The sequence below is a fragment of the Silene latifolia genome, chromosome 5, assembly GCF_048544455.1.
Source record: "Silene latifolia isolate original U9 population chromosome 5, ASM4854445v1, whole genome shotgun sequence".
In the NCBI taxonomy this organism is placed as follows: domain Eukaryota; kingdom Viridiplantae; phylum Streptophyta; class Magnoliopsida; order Caryophyllales; family Caryophyllaceae; genus Silene; species Silene latifolia.
In genome coordinates this window covers 57,638,334-57,661,052 of record NC_133530.1, presented here as the reverse complement: position 1 = coordinate 57,661,052, position 22,719 = coordinate 57,638,334, and the positions used below count along the sequence as shown (strand labels likewise).

General features: G+C 39.4%; 2 protein-coding genes and 1 non-coding gene across 6 annotated transcripts; 2 read left to right on the top strand and 1 right to left on the bottom strand.

Annotated features, from left to right (window-relative positions):
• The first annotated feature begins 2,656 nt into the window (after positions 1–2,656).
• LOC141657441 (thioredoxin-like 3-1, chloroplastic) lies at positions 2,657–7,056 on the top strand. Its single transcript, XM_074464689.1, has 5 exons — positions 2,657–3,297; positions 4,047–4,121; positions 6,316–6,382; positions 6,622–6,639; positions 6,744–7,056. The coding sequence occupies exons 1-5, from the start codon at positions 2,999–3,001 to the stop codon at positions 6,840–6,842; spliced, it is 558 nt and encodes a 185-aa protein (XP_074320790.1). The 5' UTR covers positions 2,657–2,998; the 3' UTR covers positions 6,843–7,056.
• Positions 7,057–10,134: 3,078 nt separating this feature from the next.
• TRNAS-GCU (transfer RNA serine (anticodon GCU)) lies at positions 10,135–10,216 on the top strand. The gene has a single exon. It is a non-coding gene; the product is annotated as a tRNA-Ser (tRNA).
• A 642-nt stretch (positions 10,217–10,858) lies between these two features.
• On the bottom strand, positions 10,859–14,618 carry LOC141657440 (putative protein kinase At2g41970). Of its 4 annotated transcripts, none has more exons than XM_074464684.1 (8): positions 14,223–14,618; positions 13,393–13,585; positions 12,639–12,880; positions 12,411–12,537; positions 12,047–12,320; positions 11,547–11,679; positions 11,366–11,452; positions 10,859–11,249 (listed from the first exon to the last, which is right to left on the bottom strand). In XM_074464684.1, the coding sequence occupies exons 2-8, from the start codon at positions 13,472–13,474 to the stop codon at positions 11,124–11,126; spliced, it is 1,071 nt and encodes a 356-aa protein (XP_074320785.1). In that variant the 5' UTR covers positions 13,475–13,585; positions 14,223–14,618; the 3' UTR covers positions 10,859–11,123. The 4 variants fall into 4 exon arrangements, with proteins under 4 accessions (XP_074320785.1, XP_074320786.1, XP_074320788.1 ...); XM_074464685.1 differs by having other exon boundaries at positions 14,181–14,593; XM_074464687.1 differs by lacking the exon at positions 14,223–14,618 and adding an exon at positions 13,936–14,014.
• Between the last annotated feature and the right edge of the window lie 8,101 nt (positions 14,619–22,719).

Below are 22,719 nucleotides of genomic sequence, written 5' to 3'. Positions count from 1 at the left end.
CTGTTTGGAACCCCCTTAAGGCTTGGGATGAGAAATAGGAGCCCCCTCATACCAAACTTCTAGCCCTTCCAGTTTTGAACTGGTCACCTTGAGAGAAATTGAAAGAGTGGGGTAACTAGAAAGTATTTTCTGTCTTAAAGGTCAATTGTTTGTCTTAAGATAGAAAATTTATAACCTTGTTGCAGGACGCGGATTGAGGTAAGTAATATGTGACGGTATTTTTGGCCTAAGGTCGTGTGAATTGGCGTGATAATTGGGGAGTGTTTTGTGAAATTGGATGATAATATGCATCAAATAGTAAATTGGATTATTTGGTTGAATTACATAAATTAGTTTGAATTGATTAATAGCATGAATTATTAATTTACATGAATGAATGTTATGTGAATTAGAAATATTATGTTTAGTGATACGCGGTTATGTGATCCCTGAACCATAATTAGTTGTAGTAATTTGACGATAAAAGCAATAAAATTTTAATTGATAGGCTAATATGGGACGGCTAAAAGACATGGTGGTGTGGCGGTTTTGGAGCCCGTGAGTCACGTGGTTGACTGGTCTTAGGCCAGTCTAATCAACCACATGTTGTTTTGTTTGCAGGTGTAATATTTAAAAACCTTATGCCTAAATTCCTAAGCAGCTTATGTGTTCATTTTTCCTTATATCAGAACCATGCCTCCAAAGAGAGCTACATTTACACCTACACCTACTTCTATGTTTTAAGAAGAGGTTGATCGTCTGATTGCTATGAATGAGGCCTTGACAGCTGCATTGAAAGCAAAGAGGTCAGTGCAGAATTCAGCTAAAGTGAGTGCTTCTATTGCGAGGCACAACCCGACGAAGTATGATGGACTGAGAGCACCTTTCTTATTGGGAGATTGGCACAGAGAATTTGATAATCTATTTGAGCTATTGAAGTGTCCTGCGGAGATGCAAGTGTATCAGGCTGCTTATTATCTTAGAGGGAAAGCTGATTTATGGTGGAACCGTAGCAAAGAGGATGTGAGAGAAGCTGCTGCAAATAATGGAAGTGATTATGTGAAGTGGTCTGGATTCAAGAAGGTTATGAAGGTTGTGTTCGTTCCAGAGCACGTTAAAAGCAGATTGAGAGCAGAATTTGATTCTTTCAAGATGACGGCTGAGATGACAGTGGAAACCTACTACAATAGATTCATGGAGCTATCAGAGTATGTTGCAGACTTGAACTTCAGTGATGAGATGTTGGCACTTAGATTTGAGAAGGGGTTGACCACAACTATCAAGAAGAGCCTGGCAGCTGGTCAACCAAGTAACATGGATGATGTGTATCAAAGAGTTGGGCACGCTGAGAGAATTGCAGATATGCTCAAGGAAGAAAATAAAGAAAAGGTGAGAAGAGAAAGACTGAGGCTGCAAGTGAGAGTGTTAGGAATACGAAGCAGAATGTAAATCTATACCGATCCTTTTTCTCGAACAACGGGCAGAACGGGAGTGGGAACCATGGAGGCTTCAGCCGAATTGGGACCATAGGCGTTAATGGTGTCACGTGTTATAGATGCGGGAAAATGGGTCATAAGATTACTGATTGCAAAGTTAATGTGGGAGGCTAGGGAAAGGGATTTGTTAATGGGAACCAGAGTAGAGGTTATCTATCCTGAGAACCCCGTCACAGTCATGTCCCAGATTTCGAGCATCTATTCTGAGAACCCCGTCACATAATCCCGGATTGAATTGGTGTGGTTCACCTCTTTCAGCTTCCTCCGAGCAATAAAATATGTGTTCTCGGGGTAGAATTGGTCCTTGAAATTTTTCTTGAAGTCGGCCCACGATTCCACCACGGTCGTACCCGTTCATTTTCCTTGTACCTGGCCTCCACTTCTTGGCATCGTCCATCAAGTACATACTTGTTGTGTCGACCTTCACTTCTTCGTCGAGCCCACTTACCCGGAAGAATTGATCAATGTCGAAAAAGAAATTATCGACAACTTTCAAATCCCTCGACCCATGGTAGTTACGAGGTGGGGTGTTTTCACCTTACGAACGCCCAAAGATTTCCCGTCATTGGTCACCGCTTTCTAGAGCGTGGCAAAAGTGTTCTCTAGTTCCTCGATCTTTCGATGGAGGTGAGCGATTTGTTTCTTGTGTCTGTAAGGATCGCATCACCAACTGCTTGGAGACGGGTATTTATCCCGTCCATCGCCGACTCGAGGCTAACAACTGTCTTATCCACTTCTCGATGCCCTCTGCCACTCGGATCACAATGCCCTTGAGAAAAAGAATTTTCTTATCCAACAATATCTCCAAGGACTCTACTCGGTCCTCAATACTTGGTTCACCCATTCTCTCGATCACCGATGAACAAATGTGGCTCGCAAAAACCCGTTCGAAGACCGGGTTTTGCTACCACTTGTTGGATTGTTGCTTCCACCACTATGTCACAATACTATGATATTGTCCGCCTTAGGCTAAACCTGTAGGTTTTGTTTCTGGACTCTTTCTCAATGGTCTCATACTAATGGCGGGGTATCTTCTACCGACAGCTGGAGCAATCTCCATAGGGGTGCTAAAGGCAACTTAATAATATACCCCTCCCAAATTTAGTTTTTTCATTTGCAAGAGTTATGAATCAAATCCCTAACTATCTATTTAAGAGATGATAACCTTACCGCTCACACCAACCAATTTTAGTGGATTAGAAATTGATGGAGCGATGAAGAGGCTAATATGGCTCCACCATTCTCCAAGTTGTAGCCCCCTTGCTCTCCAACTCATTTTCCGGATAAGCCTTCCTTCCATGCTTTAGTAAACGCCAACCCAATAATAACAATAACAAATATCTTATTGATACTTGAAATTCCAAAGTATCACTCACAAATTTCTCAATTTTTTTAACCACCATAAGAATTTAAACTTCATATATGCCCCAACTCCAATTCAAATGCACCATTTTACATGCATTAACCACTAAGTCAACCTCAAAACAATAACAAAAGCAAAAGCAAAAGAATCATACGATAAAATGTCGGTTTTAGCTCCAAATTGTCAACTTTTATGCAGAGATGTGTACCAAAGAGATTATAATCAGCAAAAATGGAGTAATGGGCAGTTATTATTTATGGTAAAATCATCTGGGTTTGGTATAGAACAAAGAAATCATGGTTATAAAAGGATTAATAAGAGAGTAATCAAGGTTCAAGCTTTATGGGCAGATTTGTCACAGCCACAATCGGTTGATATGGAATCAATTAAGGATTCTGATCAGTTGGACCAGATTTTGGAGCAGGCTAAGGAACATTCTCAACCCATTGTTATTGATTGGTATTTTACTCATTTTCAGTTTGATTATTTGGTTTTACCATACTTACATTTGTTTGACTTTGTCCATTTCTTCAATTTGGCTCCTTAATCTTGTTTTCAGTATTTGATACTCCCTCCGTCTAGGCCACTTGTTTACCTATTCCGTGTCTCAGTCAATTGTTTACATTTCTATTTTAGGAATGCCTTTGTTTGACAATTTGATGCTCCACCCTCAATTTGGTCCACTTGTTATCTAATAATTGACCCCTCCTCTTTCCTTGGTCTTTATGCCAAAAACAAACGCAAACAAATGACCGGGATGGAGTGATACAATGTGGGTTTTGATTGATTGATTGAGTGCAGTGGCGGAGCCAAGATTCCAAGTTACAAATGGCTATAACAAATTGGAATTTTAGGAAAAAATCGAAAATTTTAACTAAAAGATTCATATTTTCATTGATAACTAATACTCGCCACTAGTTATGCTTGTGTGTTGAGGAGTAATGCGATAGAATAACTAAAAGATACGATTAATATTCTAGTGGGCGAATTAGTAATGCGATTGAGTGACTGTAAACAAAAAATTGAAATTGACAGCGCTTACTAAGCTTCTTGCTCCGCCACTGGATGTGTGTTTGATTTCAATTTTAAAATTGAGAACCTGGGTTGTGGAGTAACTTAATTGTTTGGAGCTTAATCATGATCATAAGCATGCAGTGGTTGTGAAAGATTTAATGTGAAATTGTTTTTAATTTTTTTTGGTTTGCCAGGATGGCTAATTGGTGCAGGAAATGCATATATCTCAAGCCAAAACTTGAAAAAATGGCTGCTGAATTCGATACCAAGTAGGAACTTCTGTCTTTTATTTTCATCGCAACACCAAATTACACTATAATACATTGGAAGCACTCATTTATCATTGTAATTGATTGCATATATTGAGTTGTTATCACCAACCCCTTTTTATATACTCTTGAAAATGACCTTTAAGCCTGTGATGGACTGATGGTAGGGTTGCATACCTTTGAGCGTTTTGTGCAGTTTTGTTGTTCGAGTAGTAGAGTATCAAAAGTTGCATAGTGAATTAATGAGCTTTGTTAAACAATCCTTTCCATCTAGACCTAAGCCTCTCAGTCGTAAGGTTGCATACCTTTGAACTTTGCAAGTTGTAATTAAGCACTGCAAATTAGCATACTTTTGAATTGTGACTCTGGACTCAATTGGGTGTGAAGATGATCCCTTCTGTTAGTGTTAAATATGCACCTTTTTTTGTCTCGTTGCATTTTTCAATGCCTGAGAGTAGACTGTTAAAAGAAGGAGGTTGCCCTATACAAGTAGTGTAAAAGTAAGGAAATTGACTAATACACCATGATATCTTAATGAAAGGAACTAAATGAAAACGAAAATTAATTTTAAAACATAGCATTAGTAATTAATAAGCGATATCTAACTATTCTAATTTCCTGATGGAGGTTCGCTTCATTGATGAGTACATTTCTTCCTTGCAAAACCTCTTGTACTACTAATATGCGAGAAGTAGGCACTCACTCCATCCTTGGGCACTGCTCTGGGAAAACAACCTTTATTTTATTCCCTGCTATCTGGGCAGAGTGGACCATTCTTCTTTTTTTTGTTACCCTTTCTATTTGTGGCTGATAAGCAATGCTTAGTTCAGTTTCAGGTCCATGACATTTGATGATTGTCTAACACTATGTTTGAATAGCAATGGAAGAGGGAAATGTAAAAGAACGATATAATGCGAGGAAAGAGAGGGAAGAGATGGAGATTTATTTTCCCTTCAAATCTTTTTAATCATGGTATTAAACTATTAGATGGTTCATTAAAGAGGAAAGAAATTGGATCCTCGGTTTCTCACACACCCTTACCCTAATCCCTGAAATTGGTCACTTCCTTTTCCTTTCTCTACAAATGTCGTATTTAGACTCCTTGTGAAAATTTGTCTTTAAAAAAAGTTCAATTTCAGAAAGTCCTTCAAATGTATCATATAGCTCCTATTTTTTCCCCACCGAGCACAACTACTAAGGTAGGACAGATAGTGCCATTGGGCTACGCGTTATTATTAAGGAGACAAAAGGAACTTCTGTTGTTTTCTTGGGTCAAAGCGTAAGTATCAGCAACATATGTAAATCAGAAGACTTTTGGTTGGGGGTTGTTCTTTCAATGATGAAGCACTCCAACATAGAGATTGTTAATTGTAATTTATAACTCTTTGTTCTGCGAGAATTGGTTCACAAAGGTTCAAACCCAATAGGTAGAAAGTCTTCTTCATCCCATTTGCTAGGAACAATCACCATACTTACATCTGACATAGAATCTGCTGAAGTAAATCAAGTACTCCGTACAATGAACAGTGAGTTGTCAGTAACATGAGGGATTGTGAATTTGTGATTTTCCACATGAAGAGGTGCTTTGATATTTAACATGCAAGTGTTAAGATTATTGAATTTGATATCACGGGTGTGTTTTTACTTGAGAAAAATAATTTATCACAAGTGTGTTTATGAAATCAAAGACTTGACTCCTTAAAATATTGCATCTACGCATAGCATCTTGCTCTTGCCCTCTAATTGAAAGCTCAGTACAAATAAATGGTCTTGCACATTGCTCTCAGGCCCTAGAATTTGGACTACCATTATTATGTCAAGAATTTAATGCAGTAGTTAAGTTTCTGGTTTGTGTTGAGTAAATGAGTACCAGAGGCGAAAAGTATAAACAATATCTTTCTGCGTCTTTAATAATCAGACTTCTTACATGGACTTGGTTTTGGGTCTAAGATGTGCGTGTGTTTGAGTGTCGGATACTGTTTTACTGAAAAGTTTTTAGGCTTTTGTTCGAATAAGGTGTGTGCACGTGTAAGTGTAGTGTTGCGTCATATCAGATAATAGTTCAAGTAACATAGGTGTGCATAGTAGCAATTGTAAAATTTCTTCTAGTACCATGCTATCATACATTTCATATGCCTTGTTTCTATATTGCCTTCATCATTTTTTTTTTCTTGTATCCCCTTCCCATTTGAAGGATCAAATTTTACTGCGTGGATGTGAACAGTGTGCCTCAAGCTCTTGTCAAACGGGGAAATATCTCTGTAAGGCATCTTCTATTAGTTGTTTCTCCTTCTACCCTTGCAGATAGTTTACATTTATTTTTGGAACACGATGCAAGTGCGTTAGAGAGTCCTACCTTCATTCTCCACGACACAAAATATGTCCAACACAGAAACGTAAACTATTGACTTCCACAATCAAAAATAGAATATTACAGCAGTCTGGTTGACTTACAAATGCTGGAGTAACTAATGTCTTCGTGTTTTGCATGTATCATCAGAAAATGCCCACAATTCAGGTGAGAACTGTCAACTACACTTTGCATTCTGCAGATTTCATGCATTCTTATAACGATTGAAGTTGGAGAATGTTATAAAAAATGTCTTATAAATTTATTGGCAGTTATGGAAAGATGGTGAAATGAAAGCAGAAGTAATTGGCGGTCACAAAGCTTGGTTAGTAATGGAGGAAGTGAGACAAATGATACAAGAGTACATATAAAGCTACAGGATTTCAGTTAATCTTAAAGTAGCACTCTACTGCCCTCTTTTTCCCATTATCTCCGTGTAAATTTCCAATTTTCCGGTATATTTGTGAATTTGTAAATATAATACGGAGTATGTTCTAAACGTACTCCCTTCACCTTTCTAGAACAACCAATTTTCTTTTTTCATGAATATAAAATTGCCTAATTACAATGTTTTGTATTTAAACATGTCTTTTACTTGTACATTCTAAGTTAAGCTATACACTTATCTTATATAGCTCCGAAAGAACCCTTGTCAATTTTTTTTTTGGGTACTTTTGTAAGTGAATATTTGGACCAAAAGTTAGTGAGAGAGTTCCAAAAAGATAACATAGGAGGTGGTGGTTATTAACTTATTTTTCCACTAGAGGGGGAGGGTTGCTATGTTGATAATATAAAACAATAATATCTCCCACTCTTCCCTTTTCTGTAAAACGTGTAGCATATATTCTCCTCTTTGTTCAAGGAGTTTGTTTCTTATTTGTCTGCTTAATGGTAGCTAGTGGTAGCTTATCTTTAGCTTAGTTTAATGATTTAACTCTAGTATATAAACTCCTGTAAACTCAGCTATTATCAATACATACAATACAAACCTTCAACTCAAACCTTCAACTCAAACCTTATATGGTATCAGACGTTTAATCGATCCAACCTCTCTTTTGCTTCACCTAGTCACACTCATGGCAACCAATGGCAATGGTCTTATCCCAAACCCTGACGAACCTACAAAACCTCTTGTCTCAATCTCCTTCCCAAACTGCACCAAATTAACCCCCACCACCTTTCGAACCTGGCAGTACCAGATAACCCGCCTCCTTCGTGGTTATGGCTTGTTTCCCTACCTCGATGGCTCTCTGCCGTCACCACCAACCACCATCACACCCACCGCCACTGCCGCTAAACCAACCCCTGACCCCATTCCGAACCCAGCCTATATCACCTGGTACAAACAAGACAACCTCATCCTCGGTGCTTTAGCCGGCACCCTCCATGAATCCGTCTCACCAATTATTCTAGAAGCCAACTCTTCTCACGAGGCTTGGAAAACCCTCGCTCACACATATGCTAATCCTTCTCGGGGGCATATCCTTCAACTAAAAGATCGCCTCCGTCACCTCACCCTCGGAGATAGCACCATTTCCGAGTACATGCTCGCTATTAAGACTTGTACCACCCAACTGGCGCAACTCGGCAAACCGGTGGATGATGAAGATATCATCGACCACATTATCCGTGGTCTTCCTACTGATCAATACAAACATGTTATTGATGTAGTCAGGGCCCGAGACACAATACTATCCTTCGATGATTTTCACGAACGGTTAATTCAACATGAATTAATCGTCAAACGAGCACCAACCCCAACCACTTACCAACCCAGTGCTCATGCTGCCACCCGACCTCCCAACAACCGTGGCAACAACCAATCCTACCACCACTATAACCACCAACGCCACTCTCAACCCGCCCCTAATCAGAACCGAAACCAAACCCAACCCCCCAATAACCCTCGCCCCTTTAAGGGCCGCTGCCAATACTGTCGCGAAACAGGACACGTCATTAGTGACTGCCCTGCCTTTCGTCGTGACTACCCTGATGTAGCCTTCCCACCACCGCCAAAGCAGCCTCGCCCACAAGCTCATACAGTCACCACTCCCTCCACCTCCAACGCAACCTACCTCGTTGACAGTGGTGCTTCTCACCACATCACCAAAGACCTTGAAACCCTTTCTCTTCATGGTCCCTATGATGGACCTGATGATCAACTTGCTGATAATCTAACCAAGCCTCTTCACAAGTCTAGATTTTTCGAGCTTACATCCAAGATTGGCCTTCGTCTCCGACCGTCCATCTTGCGCGGGAGTGTTGATAATATAAAACAATAATATCTCCCACTCTTCCCTTTTCTGTAAAACGTGTAGCATATATTCTCCTCTTTGTTCAAGGAGTTTGTTTCTTATTTGTCTGCTTAATGGTAGCTAGTGGTAGCTTATCTTTAGCTTAGTTTAATGATTTAACTCTAGTATATAAACTCCTGTAAACTCAGCTATTATCAATACATACAATACAAACCTTCAACTCAAACCTTATATGCTATGCGTCACGGTCCGGAACTTTGAGCCGGAACGTGGCGTGCACCCTTGTCTATCACACGACAAGAATGCAAGCGAGAGCGGCAAGCACTAGTGAGGGACCACTAGTACATTTATAATCGGTCTCGATTGGCGTGTGTCGGGAATTCTAGTCACGATTATCAAAGCCCGGTACACGGAAGCAATAAAAGTGAGCAATACGATTATTGAAAACAAGAGACAAGCAATATCAAATTATCAAGCTTAAAGATGAGAAGCGGTTTTGATTGACTAGCACCTTTCATAGAAGCAAATTTGATAGTTTGAGTGTTGTAGCAGAATACATTGATTGTGCAGAATAGCGATGCGTTTTATAAACACCTAAAAACGTATCTTAAACTAAAAACGGGACTCCAAGATTCGACGCGCAGGAAGTAGTCTTGAAATACTAAATGAAACTAAAAACAAAAATAAAATTACATGAGTACAAATAAAAATCTAAGGGTTCGGAGTGAAAGGGCCGCCCGCGCAATTCTCAGGAATTATGCGGCTAAAAGTGCGGCTCCTTACACTATGCACCTTCTTCTTCTAACCTTCTCTCCCACCTTTTTCCTTTACCCTCTCACAATCGATTAATTTAGTATACATCGTGTGGAATCAAAAGGCCAGTGGATAAATCAAAATAAACAATATTTTAATCGGTTATCAGAGAAGAAGGTAGAAGATAAGTTGGAAAAGAGAAGGTAAATAATGTTTCTCCTAGAGAGGATTGTGTGGACATCAAGGTACGCGTAAATCACCGTGCAGTGAAGTGACTGAAGTCCCCTTAGTATGTTATAATGACAATCTTCCTTTAGGAATATCATATAGTATGAGACGAGCTGAAATTTATAATCGGACATGTAAATCAGTTGAATACTGCTGTATATGTTACACAATCTAATTTTGGCGGCCTAAATTTTAGAAAGTTAATTCACCTTTTCAAATCGATAATTACTTTGTATACATGTCATCGTTACAAAATATCATATTATTACTAGAATAAAAGGCGCATGCTACATTGCTATATGCTCCATTATGTGCATATGTAAAAACGCCAGTTTGTGGGTCAAAAGGTCATCCGTTAAGTTGATTCACTATAACCAGGCATCGACGTAACATTTTTATTTAATCAACTGACAATTAAATCAACAAAGTCGCTTTGGCCGAGTGGTTAAGGCGTGTGCCTGCTAAGTACATGGGGTTTCCCCGCGAGAGTTCGAATCTCTCAGGCGACGTTTTTTATACCATTTTTATCTGCTGCATAAAAGTTGTTCGCAAATCCAAATTTACTTCATTGTCGTCTCCATGGTCATGAGCCCGTGAACATGATTTTCTTGGCTTAATAAACCGAAGTTGGTAATCACTAATCAGTTGTGCATAATCCTAATTTATTTGTTTCGAATTTTAACAAAAATAAAATTAAATATCCTCTGACCCTCCGTATAATTTTTTTTGGGGTTGCGAATTGCAAAAAGATCCTGTTAGCACCCGCTCCCCGACCAATGTGTAAACTGTCACTCTGCGCGCTATATCAACTACTGACAGACCATGGAAATTTGTTGATCATGTCCTATTAAAAATACCAAGTCATTGTTATATGAAAAATATCGATTTTACATTTTTTTCAAGTATCTGCAATTGAAACCAACATAGGGTACATGTGCGTACATCACTTGTGTTGCGATAGACAAGACTCGAGACCTTTGAAGCCCGGGTACATGGATTACATCAATTGTATATTCATGTATAGAATCTCCTGTTTGAGCCTGATAACGATAGATAATGATAGCTTTACAATTTCTGATACAACATATTCCTGTACTGTGCTGCAGAAAGCTTACAAATCTACTCCGTAAACCAGAAGGAAATACAAGGTATTTTATACCTCATGAGAAAGCATATTCCAGTGCAGTAGTGTGCACTATAAATCGACGGAAATAATATGAATCTCACATGAAGGAAGAAGTTGGAGAAATAGTGCTTCTAAATCAAGGGGACAAAAACTGTTGAAATGCTATTGGCATGGTTACATTGACTCTCAGAGATTCTGAGGGGAACTGTTTTGGAATATAAAGAGATACACAGAAGTGGGAAAAAGGAAATAAACAAGGAGAAAACAAGTATTTTCATGTCGGAAAATGATCACGCGTGTTGTTCAGGTCCTGGTGGTTTAGCATTGAGAAGAGGCTGGAGAGCCTTCACCACAATCGTCATGTTTGGCCTGAAATCAGCCTCATATTGAACACACAGTGCTGCAACTGCTGCCATCTGAAAACCAAAATAACCATAATCATAAGGAAACATCTGAGAACTTAACTACAAGAGCTACCAATGGACATTATACAGTAAAATGGCTCATTTAAAAGCAAGGGGATGAGGAGAACCTTAGCGACTGCTTTTGGTGGATAGCTGTCATTCAGTTTGGGATCAACACATTGCTTCACTTTGTCTTCACTCAATCTAGGAGTCGCCTGCGGTTAAAAAAAAAAAAAAAAAAGAGACATGTTAAAAGAATTACCTTATGAATGTGGTAAATAATATTAAAGATGAAAAAGAAACAATTACCCAAGTAACAAGACTTTGTTGCCCTTTTGGCATCGTATGATCAACCGGCTTTCTTCCAGTTAAAAGCTCAAGAAGAACAACACCAAAACTGTACACATCACTCTTCTGAGTTATTTGCCCTGTCATGGCATACCTGGTTCAGAAAAGGACACACACTTAAGGCCTCTGTCATAATTTAAGCAAAGTACCTAGAATAATATTAAAGCAATGGATAAGTAACAAGCGCACACGAGAAACGCAAAAATCACAATTTTAGAGTGGTGCAGTGGAAGCCTATTCCACATTAAAAATTTACTAGATACAAGTCATCAAATGTCGGTTTCAGTCATGATAAAAAAACTGATATTGTGGCCTGATCCTGATCGCTGTGGTATATATCCTGCCAATAACACGACAAGATGCTTTCATGGAAGGAGAGTACTACAGCCTAAGCTCAAAGTGTACATAAGCTCTGATGATCGTACACTATAATTGAGAAATGGGAGAGGAAAAGTACATACTCAGGGGCATGGTAACCAAATGTTCCAAGGACTCTAGTTGAGTGCAGTCGGGCTGCTGTCTCTGATGATGCATTAGTCAAGTTGAAGTCGGCGATTTTTGACGTGTAGTCATCAAACAAAAGGACATTGCTGGATCTGACATCACGGTGAACTATAGACGGTTGCACCTTCTCGTGTAGGTACTCAAGACCTCTCGCGGCACCATAAGCAATTTTAACTCGTTGGGGCCATGTAAGAGCAGGTCCTGGCTCTGCGCCTTGCACTCCTTTCCTCCCTGTTCAGGGAACATCAGGAATTGATGAAATCAGACAGAAACATGCCGGAAAACAAACCAAAAGACTTGAGTGGAGTGTAAAAATAATACCATGTAAGACATCATGTAAGGAACCCATAGTAGCAAACTGGTAAACCAAAATTCTGTTATTTTGATCCAAACAATAACCCAGTAGCTCAGTGAAATGATCATGCTTCATTCTTGAAACTACTGACAACTGTAAACAAACAACAAACGAGACGAGACAAATAAAACACTTGTCAATAATCTGAAAAAATCAAAAGTAATTTTCTGCTAAGAAAGAGATTAGAATATTACCTGATTTGCAAAATCATCATCGGTATCCTGTGCAGAACTAGTGTCTAATTTCTTAATCGCAGCCTCTAAGCCATTGTTTAACTTTCCATGGAAAACGCGGCCATAAGAACCTTCCCCAACCAATGTCTTTTCACTGAAATTATTGGTAGCTTTATTTAGTTCATCCAGTGACAAAGCTGGTAACTCTATTGGCAATGCTTTCACTTGACTTCTGGCTGCTTTGGGCTCCCCTCTGTCCCCACCTATAATATTTCACAAATTTTCGATATCAATTTAGGAGATTAAAAGTTGCCAATGTGTTTGGTATTAGAGTTCATTGATGATTCTTCGGTAGTATCTTTGCAAAGCGCCACTTTAAAACGTCTACTGATCTAAATACTCGTTTAGAAGTCCAACCCTTTTTAATTTCCGACTCAAATTTCATACCAAATTGATTAACAGCTAGTGGCGTTTTAACATTTAACAACACAGAATCCACTTGTAGGCGAGGCCTGAAGAAAAATTCTCCGAGACATCATGTAATTGCTACGTTACAATTAAAAGAAGTGAAACTAGTTTAGCGATAGAATTGTAACTAATGACAAAAGTATGATGATGATATCAAACCAGAAGCAAGTAAATTCAATACATACAACCAAACCATTTAACGTTGCAGACCTCATAAACCATAAAATGGTGAATGACTATGTTGTATGAGTGCAAGCACAATATTTAGTGAAGGAAAATAAAAATGGCAAAAAGATTAGAAATGAACCTCCGGCTGGTCCTCTAGGAGGGGCGGTATACTGATTCGGAGGTGGGACGAATTCCTCTTCTGCACCTCCACAGCAGAACATACTTTTAAAGTTGCTCTCTTTTAAGCTTTCCCTTTATTATCTACTAAACTCTAACTTATCACCTGCTTTAATCTCACTTTTTTGGCGCTAACTTCAACTAATTCAATTCCCCTGCATTTTCAAGTGAGAAAATGTGTTACTCATTCCTAATCAAAGAAATATGAGATAAGTAGAACGCTACATGATGTTTTTACAAATAAATGTGGACTTGGCCTTCAAATTTAGGCTTTGCTTGAGATGACTTGCTGTTATCAAAGATGAATGGCCCCAAGTCCCTAATTCAAACATTTAAAGTTTCGTAGTGACCTTTTCAGGCCCATAGCGCATTCATCTAAGGGGTAGGGGCGCGTTAATGTATAAGCATCATTGATCCAACATTAATACCCATCAACCAGTTAGCCTTTTAGTTGGAATGGCTATCTCACATAATTTGCCAATTTCGATTATCCTAACCACATTACCTTGTTCCCCAATCCAACAATAACAAATATATTACCCTACTGTCTCAAGGGCTTTTATAAATTGAGAGGTAATTAATTGGTCACACTGCAACCTTATCCATGCCTGTATTACCCCACCATCGAAATTGTGCATTCTAATATATGTACCAACACAGCCACCAAAAAAAAGGAGGAAACCATCATTTTTCCATGAAATATATATAATAAAAGGCGTCAAAATGATTACATGAAATTAAAAGATTTACCCGAAAAATCGTAACACTAACTCTTTAAGGAAGAAAACGTACACAATGGGAAATGATTGGAAGGCGCGGACAAGTACAATGTTGGAGAATATATTTGCGAAAATGGAGATGAGACAGAGATGAATATGAAGATGAAGATGTCAACGAGCAGGAGATATCAAAGAAGAAGGAGGATTGATAGGGAGGAAGATATAGAGAAAGTAGTTGGGCGCGAAAGTCGCGTCATATAATCATATAATAACAACAACATATGATTACATGCACCAACAACCTTTTGTTGTTCATCTCCCAGACGTGCTTCCCATCTTTTGCACGTCCTACCTCTCTGCCTTCTATTCTTTCTTCTCGTGTCTCTCTTCTTAACGCCTTTACCCTATAATTTATCTTCTTACTTTCCTCAACGCGATTCTCAATTATGGTCCTAGTTTTTTCCTACATCTTCAAATAACGGGTTTACTTTCAACGTAATAATAAAAAAAAAATAAGAAAAAAAAAAAATTACGTGCTAATCTTTTACTCCCTCCGTCCATCAATTGTTATCCTTTAATTTGGCCGTAAGACTAAGGAAAAATGAGATGGTCAATTATAAGATGACAAATAAACAAAATTAACCAAATGTGTTTGGTGTGGTGGTTGCTCACCTCATCCCTTAACCATGAGGTCAGGGGTTCGATCCCTCCCAATGGGAATGGAGCAAATTCTTTGGCCAGTCGTTTACCTCTTAACGAAAAATGAGGCCCTATGGATTAAAACACAAAAATATTTTAATTTTTCAAACGAAAAACGAGGCCCTAAGTATATTACTTTGTATAAAACTAAATTTTTTAGCATAAAATATTTTATCTTACGAATGCGATATATTATGTAAAAAATTTCAAAGTTAAAGGTTAAAAATATTCATGATTTCACATTTTAGAAATTACTGTAATTTTCTATAGGTTTTTTATACTCCTATCGATAGCATAATGAAGAAAACTACGAGTACTTGGGGTAGTACAATACGAATTACGGACAAAAAATAGTAAGGGTATTCCATATAGTAGTAGCTCAGTGTCAGACATTCTCAGTTGAAGAGACAAATAAACTTCGAACCCGCGATGAAAGACAAAAAAGTTAAGTGTTGTAGGTAGATTGTGCGGCCACTGAGCCATTAGCAAAAACACAAATTATCTGCTACTATTTAATATACACAAATTGTTAGATGAGACGGTCTTATACTATAAGACCAATACATTAGACAAAGCCCAAAACAACAAATAAAAAAACCCATGAGATGCAAGTTTTAAGATGTTGACTTGTAAACTTGTTAAATTATAAAGTTTATGTGCAGATTTTGAAATAATATAAAACCCAATTTTCAATTTAAAAGTCAGGGTTTTCTACATAAACCATGAATCTTCCTTGAAAACAAAAGATAAAGTTCTCAATATAAAAATACAAGTATTCAAATTAAAACAATAACTAAAAAGATTATTGGAATTTAATTTTAAAATCTGAACTCTTAAGATCAATACAAACCAGGTAGTTGGCGGTGGCGGCAGCAGCAGCTAGTCAACATTCTTTATTTTTGATTTTAATCGTTGGGTTGAAGTAGAGAAAGGGTTATAGTAGGTGGCGACAACATCAACAATGGTGAATTAGGGACGAAAATAACAATCGCAAACGAAGGTGATGAAGATGTATATTGTAGAGGCGGCAGATTAGGTGGCGATTGTGAGAAGGGGCGGCAGAGGCAACGTGAAGTCGTCGTTGATAAGGAGGTGAATTGGAGGTGTGGTTGATGGGGTGGATTGCAGACTTGCAGTTCCATTGAAGTAAATGTTTATGGTTTTTTTTTTCGTTTTTATATAACTTTTTCTTATTGGGCTCCATCTTCTATTGGGCCCGTCCTATGCTATAGGACGGTCCTATAGGAGAGTTACTGTTTAATATATATTCCCTCCTATTCACTCATTTTGTCCCTCTTTCCTTATCGAAGCTAGTCGGATTTTTGTCCCTCTTTCCTTTTTTTGGTAACTTTTGTGTGGTCCAAATTTAATTACATGTGGGGTAGAGTGGAATAAAGTGTTTTGTGTGGTCCAAAATCATTTTCTTAGTTCTTGTGCAAAATAGAAGGGGGACAAAATGAATGAATAGGAGGGAGTATTACAAATCTCTGGACCTATTGGGCCCCCAGAAATCAGGGGCCCTTGTGCGCCCGCACAGGTTGCACGTGCTCTGGGCCGGCCCTGACTGTTGTCGACGGTGGACACCCCGGTTTAAACCAAAAAAAAAAAAACAAATAAACCAAATTGGGTATGAAAGATCAAATTACTCATTAAATGCAATCCTGAAATAAAAAAGGACAATAATTGACTAAGACACCCAAAAATTAAATAAGACAATAAATGATTGGGACAGATGGACTATATATTTTTATTTATATGTGTAGCCTTTCGTTTCTGTATCCATTTCAATCTAGGACCGCTATTTTCCGGCCCGTCTCATTCGGGCGACCCTAATGGCCCCCTCCACAAGCACTTGGGCTTTACCTTCCCCCACCAGCCCTCAGAAGGCACGAATCTATCAGCGCATCGTTGCACTCGGGACGCAGCCCCTCGAAAAAGGTCGGGCATTGGGTTTTTAGGTCGCAAAAACAGGAGTAGTGGGCTTGAAGGTCATGCTGACCCGAAGTGATTTAGAAAGATTCGTGCTTTTGACTTCTCCTTCTCGTAACGGAGTGAACCAAGCTACTCGCCTAAATTCTGTCTTTATTCCCGCCAAATGCAAGCTTATTTGGAGCTCTCATGTATGCCATGACATGTAAAGGCCTGGTGGTGCTTTCGCGCTAGGAGTAACAATTAAGTAGGTACCAAGGAAATTCGAACAAGGAACATTGGAAAGTAGGTACCAAGGAAACTCTTTCTTTCCTGTTTGCCTTAAGTACTTGAGAAGATTAAGGACCAAATTCTCATTTATGGAGATGATGACCTAAAATGTCCAAGTTTTTTTTGCATCAAACAAGGATGATAGAGAGTGCAACTCTTGTTATGTTTTCACTTTGAATGAGGGAGTAGTGTGTTAAAAAAAGTTTCAAACAACACACTGTTATTTAACTATGGAGCCAGGATTTATAATTAGAGGGGTGAAAAAACTCAGCGGGGGAAAACAAGTAAGTAATGACATAATGGAAACTTGAAAAAAATTCGGAGATTTTAACCAAAATTTAAGAATTTTTCCTTGCCAGCGGGGGCGAGCCCCCTCATAGCCCCCACCCATTCTCTCTAAATCCGCCACTGTTGTTATTGATTCTCTAACTGAAGCAAAGTATATCTGCACGTGATGCTACTAAGGAAACTGTAGCATATAATTATGTGTTTACAACTATGCTTGAGTGGCTTAAAAGCAAGAGAAAGATGAACAACAAACCGAGTTTTTTACCGCAAAAACATAAGGCAAACAGGAAAGAAAGAGTTGTTTATGTGATAGATTTTCTGGTTTTAATTGACCAAATTGAAATGTAGCAAATGTAAAGATAATAACAAGTGTTGGGTCCAGAATTACCCTGCCTCATCAGATACGAGTCAGGCAATGCCCAAAGCCTGGCCTGAGTGAAATCATCTGACACAAAGAAATATAATGCCTGATCAGGCACCAACCAGGAGGGAAAGACAGGACATGCATCTACTAGGCCTGACCTGAAGAGATATCACATTAGCCACAAAGTCAGCATAATCAGGACAAGGCAGACAACGATTAAAGCAAGGTCAAGGCTTAGAAAAATAGTTCCTATAATCAAGGAAGACCCATTCAACATTCAACACGAAAGCACAGAAGATTTTACTAAGCAAGGCTAAACGGCTGGAATGTTACAAAAGTCAAGCAGCCACTTTCGGGTAAATAGGGCACGCGTCCTTGTGGGCATGGGCCACATGCACGCCTAGCCAATCTGTGGACGTACGTCGGTCTCTTTGAAAGCCACGCTCGGCAGCGTAAAAATGCTTTCGACCGGATTGCTTTAGATCAGCCGATTTCGTCTCGGTAAAGGTCTCGAAACGATTAGAGATGTTCGGAGTCGCCACCAAGCATTTGTGGGATGCCTGCAGAAACCCGTTCGAAATCCACTTTATACCTCGGTCAAACGAAGCACAAAACAGTGTTTGACATAGGTACTAAAGATAAGGACTCGTCCCCCTTTTAGCATTCTATGCCTAAAATGACTCTCGTACGCCCTGGATAAGGCCATCCACTATCCAAAGGTTCCGAGTAAGGGGTGAGGGTACGTATTGGGAAGCCCTTTAATCGGACACCCAATCCCGCCCGCGTTAGCGGCCTCTACTGATCGATCGTGGTTATTTAAGTGCAAGAGTTGATAAAACGGTGTAAATGCATGAATGCACATCCAAAAGTTTAACCTAACATGTGAGAGCTTTCTATGTCGGTTTGTTAATCCAAATATCAAGGAATTGATGTCGAGTTGGATTTAGATTGATTTACATGTGAAAACGGAAATTGAACATCTATTTACCAAATTCGGATTATGATGCTTAACACGATCCATTTATTTGAAAAAGGGTGTCAAATGACAAAATGTAAAAACACGTAAACTTGTCAATCTGAACCGTCATGTATACGGGTTAACCGTAGTCGGGATCGTCCTAGACAAGTACCAAAATAGGACAGAACAGTGCCAGGCAACCCCTTTGGGGCGCGAGCCTATTGGCGAGGTAAGGGGCTCTGCCAAGATTTTAAAATATGAAAACAGGAGCCTCTTGGGGTGCGAGCCATGGGGCGAGCCAAGAGGGCGTCTCCTAGTTGTAAAAAAGGTTGTTTAAAATGTTGTTGAAAAGGTTATTTAAAACCGTATTTGTGATGAATGTTTGCAAGCATGATTTGCATGACTCGGAATAATTACTATTATGTTAGTAATATTCGTTGTCGGATTTGCAAGTTCGAAAAGTATAGTTTACAAATAAAAATGTAAAATGTTTGATTTGAACTAATCATGTTAAGTTCATTTCTTTGTAAGTAGTCAAGTTTGTCATCGTGCTCGGATTAAACCGACATGGTATAAAGAACCAAGGATGATTATGAATTATGACTAATATATTTACAAATGTAAACAAATGAGAAAAATGGTAAATAAAATAAAAGGGGGTTAAAATACCCATTAAAATGTAATTAACCAATAATATCATCGAGTCACGGAATAAACCGTCATGGTATAAAGAACCAAAGATGATTTTTATAATGGTCAAAATATGTTTTATCATAAAAATGAATTAAAATGGTAAATAAAAGAATAAAAATTCCTTTAAAATATAATTAACCAATTAATATCACCGAGTCATGGATTTGACCGTCATGGTATATGGAACCAAGGGTGATTATGATTTATGGTTAAAAAGTTTGTCATAGAAATGGTTTGAAACATTTGTAACGGTAAAAACTGATTACAAATAAGAAACGAAATAAAGAGGAAAGACGAGAACAAACACGGTTGAGTCTGACCCTGACACCCATAAAAGGCGCGAGCAACCCTGCATAACAAGGAGCTTCTGTCTCAGGCCAAAACTCGGTTTTGGCTCGTCTAACCTATATTTGAATCGTGTTATGCATTGTTTATATTTATAAAGTCATGAAAACAGTAAAGACATGAAATAAGTGAGATATTTACACCCTCAAACTTACGTGTATTGATGTTTGCGAAATAGACGACTTTAAAGACGGTTTTCTCGTAGCGACTACTCACGATCAAAGAAGTTTAAAAGAGTGCCTTAAAAAGAATTTTGTTTTGAAAATGAGGTGAAAATATGTTAATTAAAACATGTTGATTGATGAATTGAGTTGGTCAAATGGGTCGGTCGAATGCACGGCGACGGTACCAAACAATATGTGTAAGGCTTGTGTTTACGATCGGTAGGTCGTAAACACGTGTCGATTTTATGACTTAGGAAGTCGAGTCTAGAAGTTTAAGGGAGAGGTGAGGGGGCGGACACTCGCGTGAAGATTGTAGTGTGTGATGGTTGGTATTTATAGAGAAATGTAGGATGGTAGGTCGGTCGATTTTGCTTGGAGGATAAGGAGACACCCCATTGAGGCGCGAGCAAGCCTGCTATGCAATGGGGTGCCCTGTCCTTTTCAATTTGGACGTGGCCAATTCTCCATCCATTGTTTGGTTGGTTTGATATGTGGTATTCATATAAGATGTAGTGTAACAATATAGGCATCTAATAAGATGATTTTGGATGTTACTTGAGGTAGGTGTTTTGTGTGCTTGACTCGGGTTTGACCCGTGTGAGTCGGGATTTGAATTTTGAGTCGGTTTTTGGCTCGGTGTCGGTTTTGACTCTAATTAGGGTTATTTTAATGGAAATGACATGATGAAAACATTCATGGCATTATTTTCGACATTCGAGGTTTGGTTTGACTCGGTTTGACTCAGGTTGACTCGAGTTGCGGGTTTCTGAGTCGGTTTTGGGTCCGAAGACAGTTTTAACTCTAAAAAGTGTTATTTTATTGCAAGTGAAGTTAGAAAACTTTTGAAATCATTTTTCATTTCCGAGTAGTGCATTAAACCGTCTCATATATAGCCAATCCACGCACGCATATCAAAAACACGTTATAGTCCGATCATCATCGGGTGGTTTTTTTGGGAGGTGCAGATACTCGGTATCTACAGAGCCCCCACTTTGACTGAGGCTTGGAAAAGGTGAAAGTCAAAGTATGATCTCCCGGTCAATCGAAGATTACAACCTGAAGACCATTGCGACGTCGAGGCGACTCAAAAGGGTTTGAGCCAAGGACCTGCCGTCGGGAAGGGCGACGTCGAGGTGGCTCGAGGATTCGAGTCAAGGACCTGCCGTCGGGAATGGTTTAGAGTCTGTTGACTTCCGATTCGGGTCGTTTAAAGTCCATTAGACTACATATAAAGGTTCGCCAGCCATAAGAAGGAGTCATACCTGAGGCATCTTCGGGATATGTCCTTGAATCTTTTGCGCGCAAAGGCTCGCTAGTCGGTGTTGAAGGCGGTGCATTTTGAGTCTCGCCAGCCATAGGAAGGGGTCATACCTGAGGCATCTTCGGGATATGTCCTTCAATTGTTTGCGTGCAAAGGCTCGCTTGCCGGTGTTGAAGGTGGTGCGTTTTGAGGCTCGCCAGCCATAGGAAGGAGTCATACCTGAGGCATCTTCGGGATATGTCCTTGAGTTTCTTCTTGTGTGCGTGCAAAGGCTCGCCCGTATTACGTTTTGAGGCTCGCCAGTCATCGAAGGTGCGTATAGGCTCGCCAACCATAGGAAGGAGTCATACCTGAGGCATCTTCGGGATATGTCCTTAAGTTGCTTCTTGTTTGCTGTCAAAGGCTCGCCAACCATCTATGGTTGAATGATCGAGTGTGGAAAAATAGCATGTGTGACATTCATTTAAAAATCGGCACTCGCTGGGGAGTTAGAAACTTCTCAGGACTCGCCGGAGATATGAGTTGCTGCTCGCTGGGAGGTAGCGTAAGCCATGTAATCGGCGGGATTAAAGCTCTTGGACTTGATGGGTCGCATTTGGTTGGAAGAATCCAGCACTCAGTTGAAGTGAGTTCTTCTTCTCCAGATTACCTGCATGGTTAGTGGCCACACAAATCCGCAGTCGCATAGACAAGCACGTTAAATGCAAGCATATAAGCACGTAAGCACATAGGCATGTGAGCAGTTAGCATATGAGCAACTGGCATGTAAGCATATAAGCACGTAAGCACATAAACATGTGAGCAGTTAGCATATAAGCAACTAGCATGTAATATCTCACGCGAAGGGAGATAGAAGTTTTGAATGTTGTGAAGCTTAAAATTGAGTCTTGTTACTCGTAGATCCGTGATTTGATAGATTGGAGACACGTGACTGTTGCGACATTGACTCACAGGAACGCATACTGACAGGCTGACAAATGGGCAGTCGTGAACGTGACACAAAGTCAGTGTTAACACAACACGGTGGTGACTCTGACAGACTTTGCACATGTAAGTGCAATTCCTAGCCAAGAAGGGGTGACAACGCATATCAAATCCCTGAGGTAGAACGTCAGCTTGGCTGGGGAACATGAATTCATTATCTTCTCCAGACATCTTTGCCCCCGTCCGCTTGTTGGAGATGCCTTCTCGAGTTTTGATGATTCGGAGAGCGGAACCAAAACCTTGTCATCGTCCGAACCGAGCACTAGACTATGGCGGGTTTTATTTTGGACTGTAATTGAGACTCAAAAGATGTTTGAGGATAAAGAATGGGTGACGCCTCGAAAGAGAAGCCTCCAGAGTAAGAAGGTGAGATTTTGACAAAAGGAGGAATGGGTGACGTCTTAAGGAAGAAGCCCCCAGTAAAGAGGTATAAGATTGAAATTTGCAGCTAGGTGGGCTACTTTTGAGGATTGATGTTGATGGTTGAGATTGAAAGGGGTATGCAGTTGCGTCCTTGTTGGGGGATTGCCTACGTATTCGCGTGTTTGCGAAATTAAACCAGATCGTAGTTTTGAGCTGTTTTTTTTTTTAGGATTGAAAATTGAAAATGTTGTG

Excerpts from the sequence above, each read along its gene's own strand:
- LOC141657440 (XM_074464684.1), bottom strand. The coding sequence starts at position 13,474 with ATGTTCTGCTGTGGAGGTGCAGAAGAGGAATTCGTCCCACCTCCGAAT. Across the intron at positions 11,680-12,046 it reads TTTGGTTACCATGCCCCTGA|GTATGCCATGACAGGGCAAA; the intron begins GTATGTACTTTT and ends TTTCTGAACCAG. Across the intron at positions 11,453-11,546 it reads AACAAAGTCTTGTTACTTGG|GCGACTCCTAGATTGAGTGA; the intron begins GTAATTGTTTCT and ends TTTTAACCGCAG.
- LOC141657441 (XM_074464689.1), top strand. The coding sequence starts at position 2,999 with ATGTCGGTTTTAGCTCCAAATTGTCAACTTTTATGCAGAGATGTGTAC. Across the intron at positions 3,298-4,046 it reads CAACCCATTGTTATTGATTG|GATGGCTAATTGGTGCAGGA; the intron begins GTATTTTACTCA and ends TTGGTTTGCCAG. Across the intron at positions 4,122-6,315 it reads GCTGCTGAATTCGATACCAA|GATCAAATTTTACTGCGTGG; the intron begins GTAGGAACTTCT and ends TCCCATTTGAAG.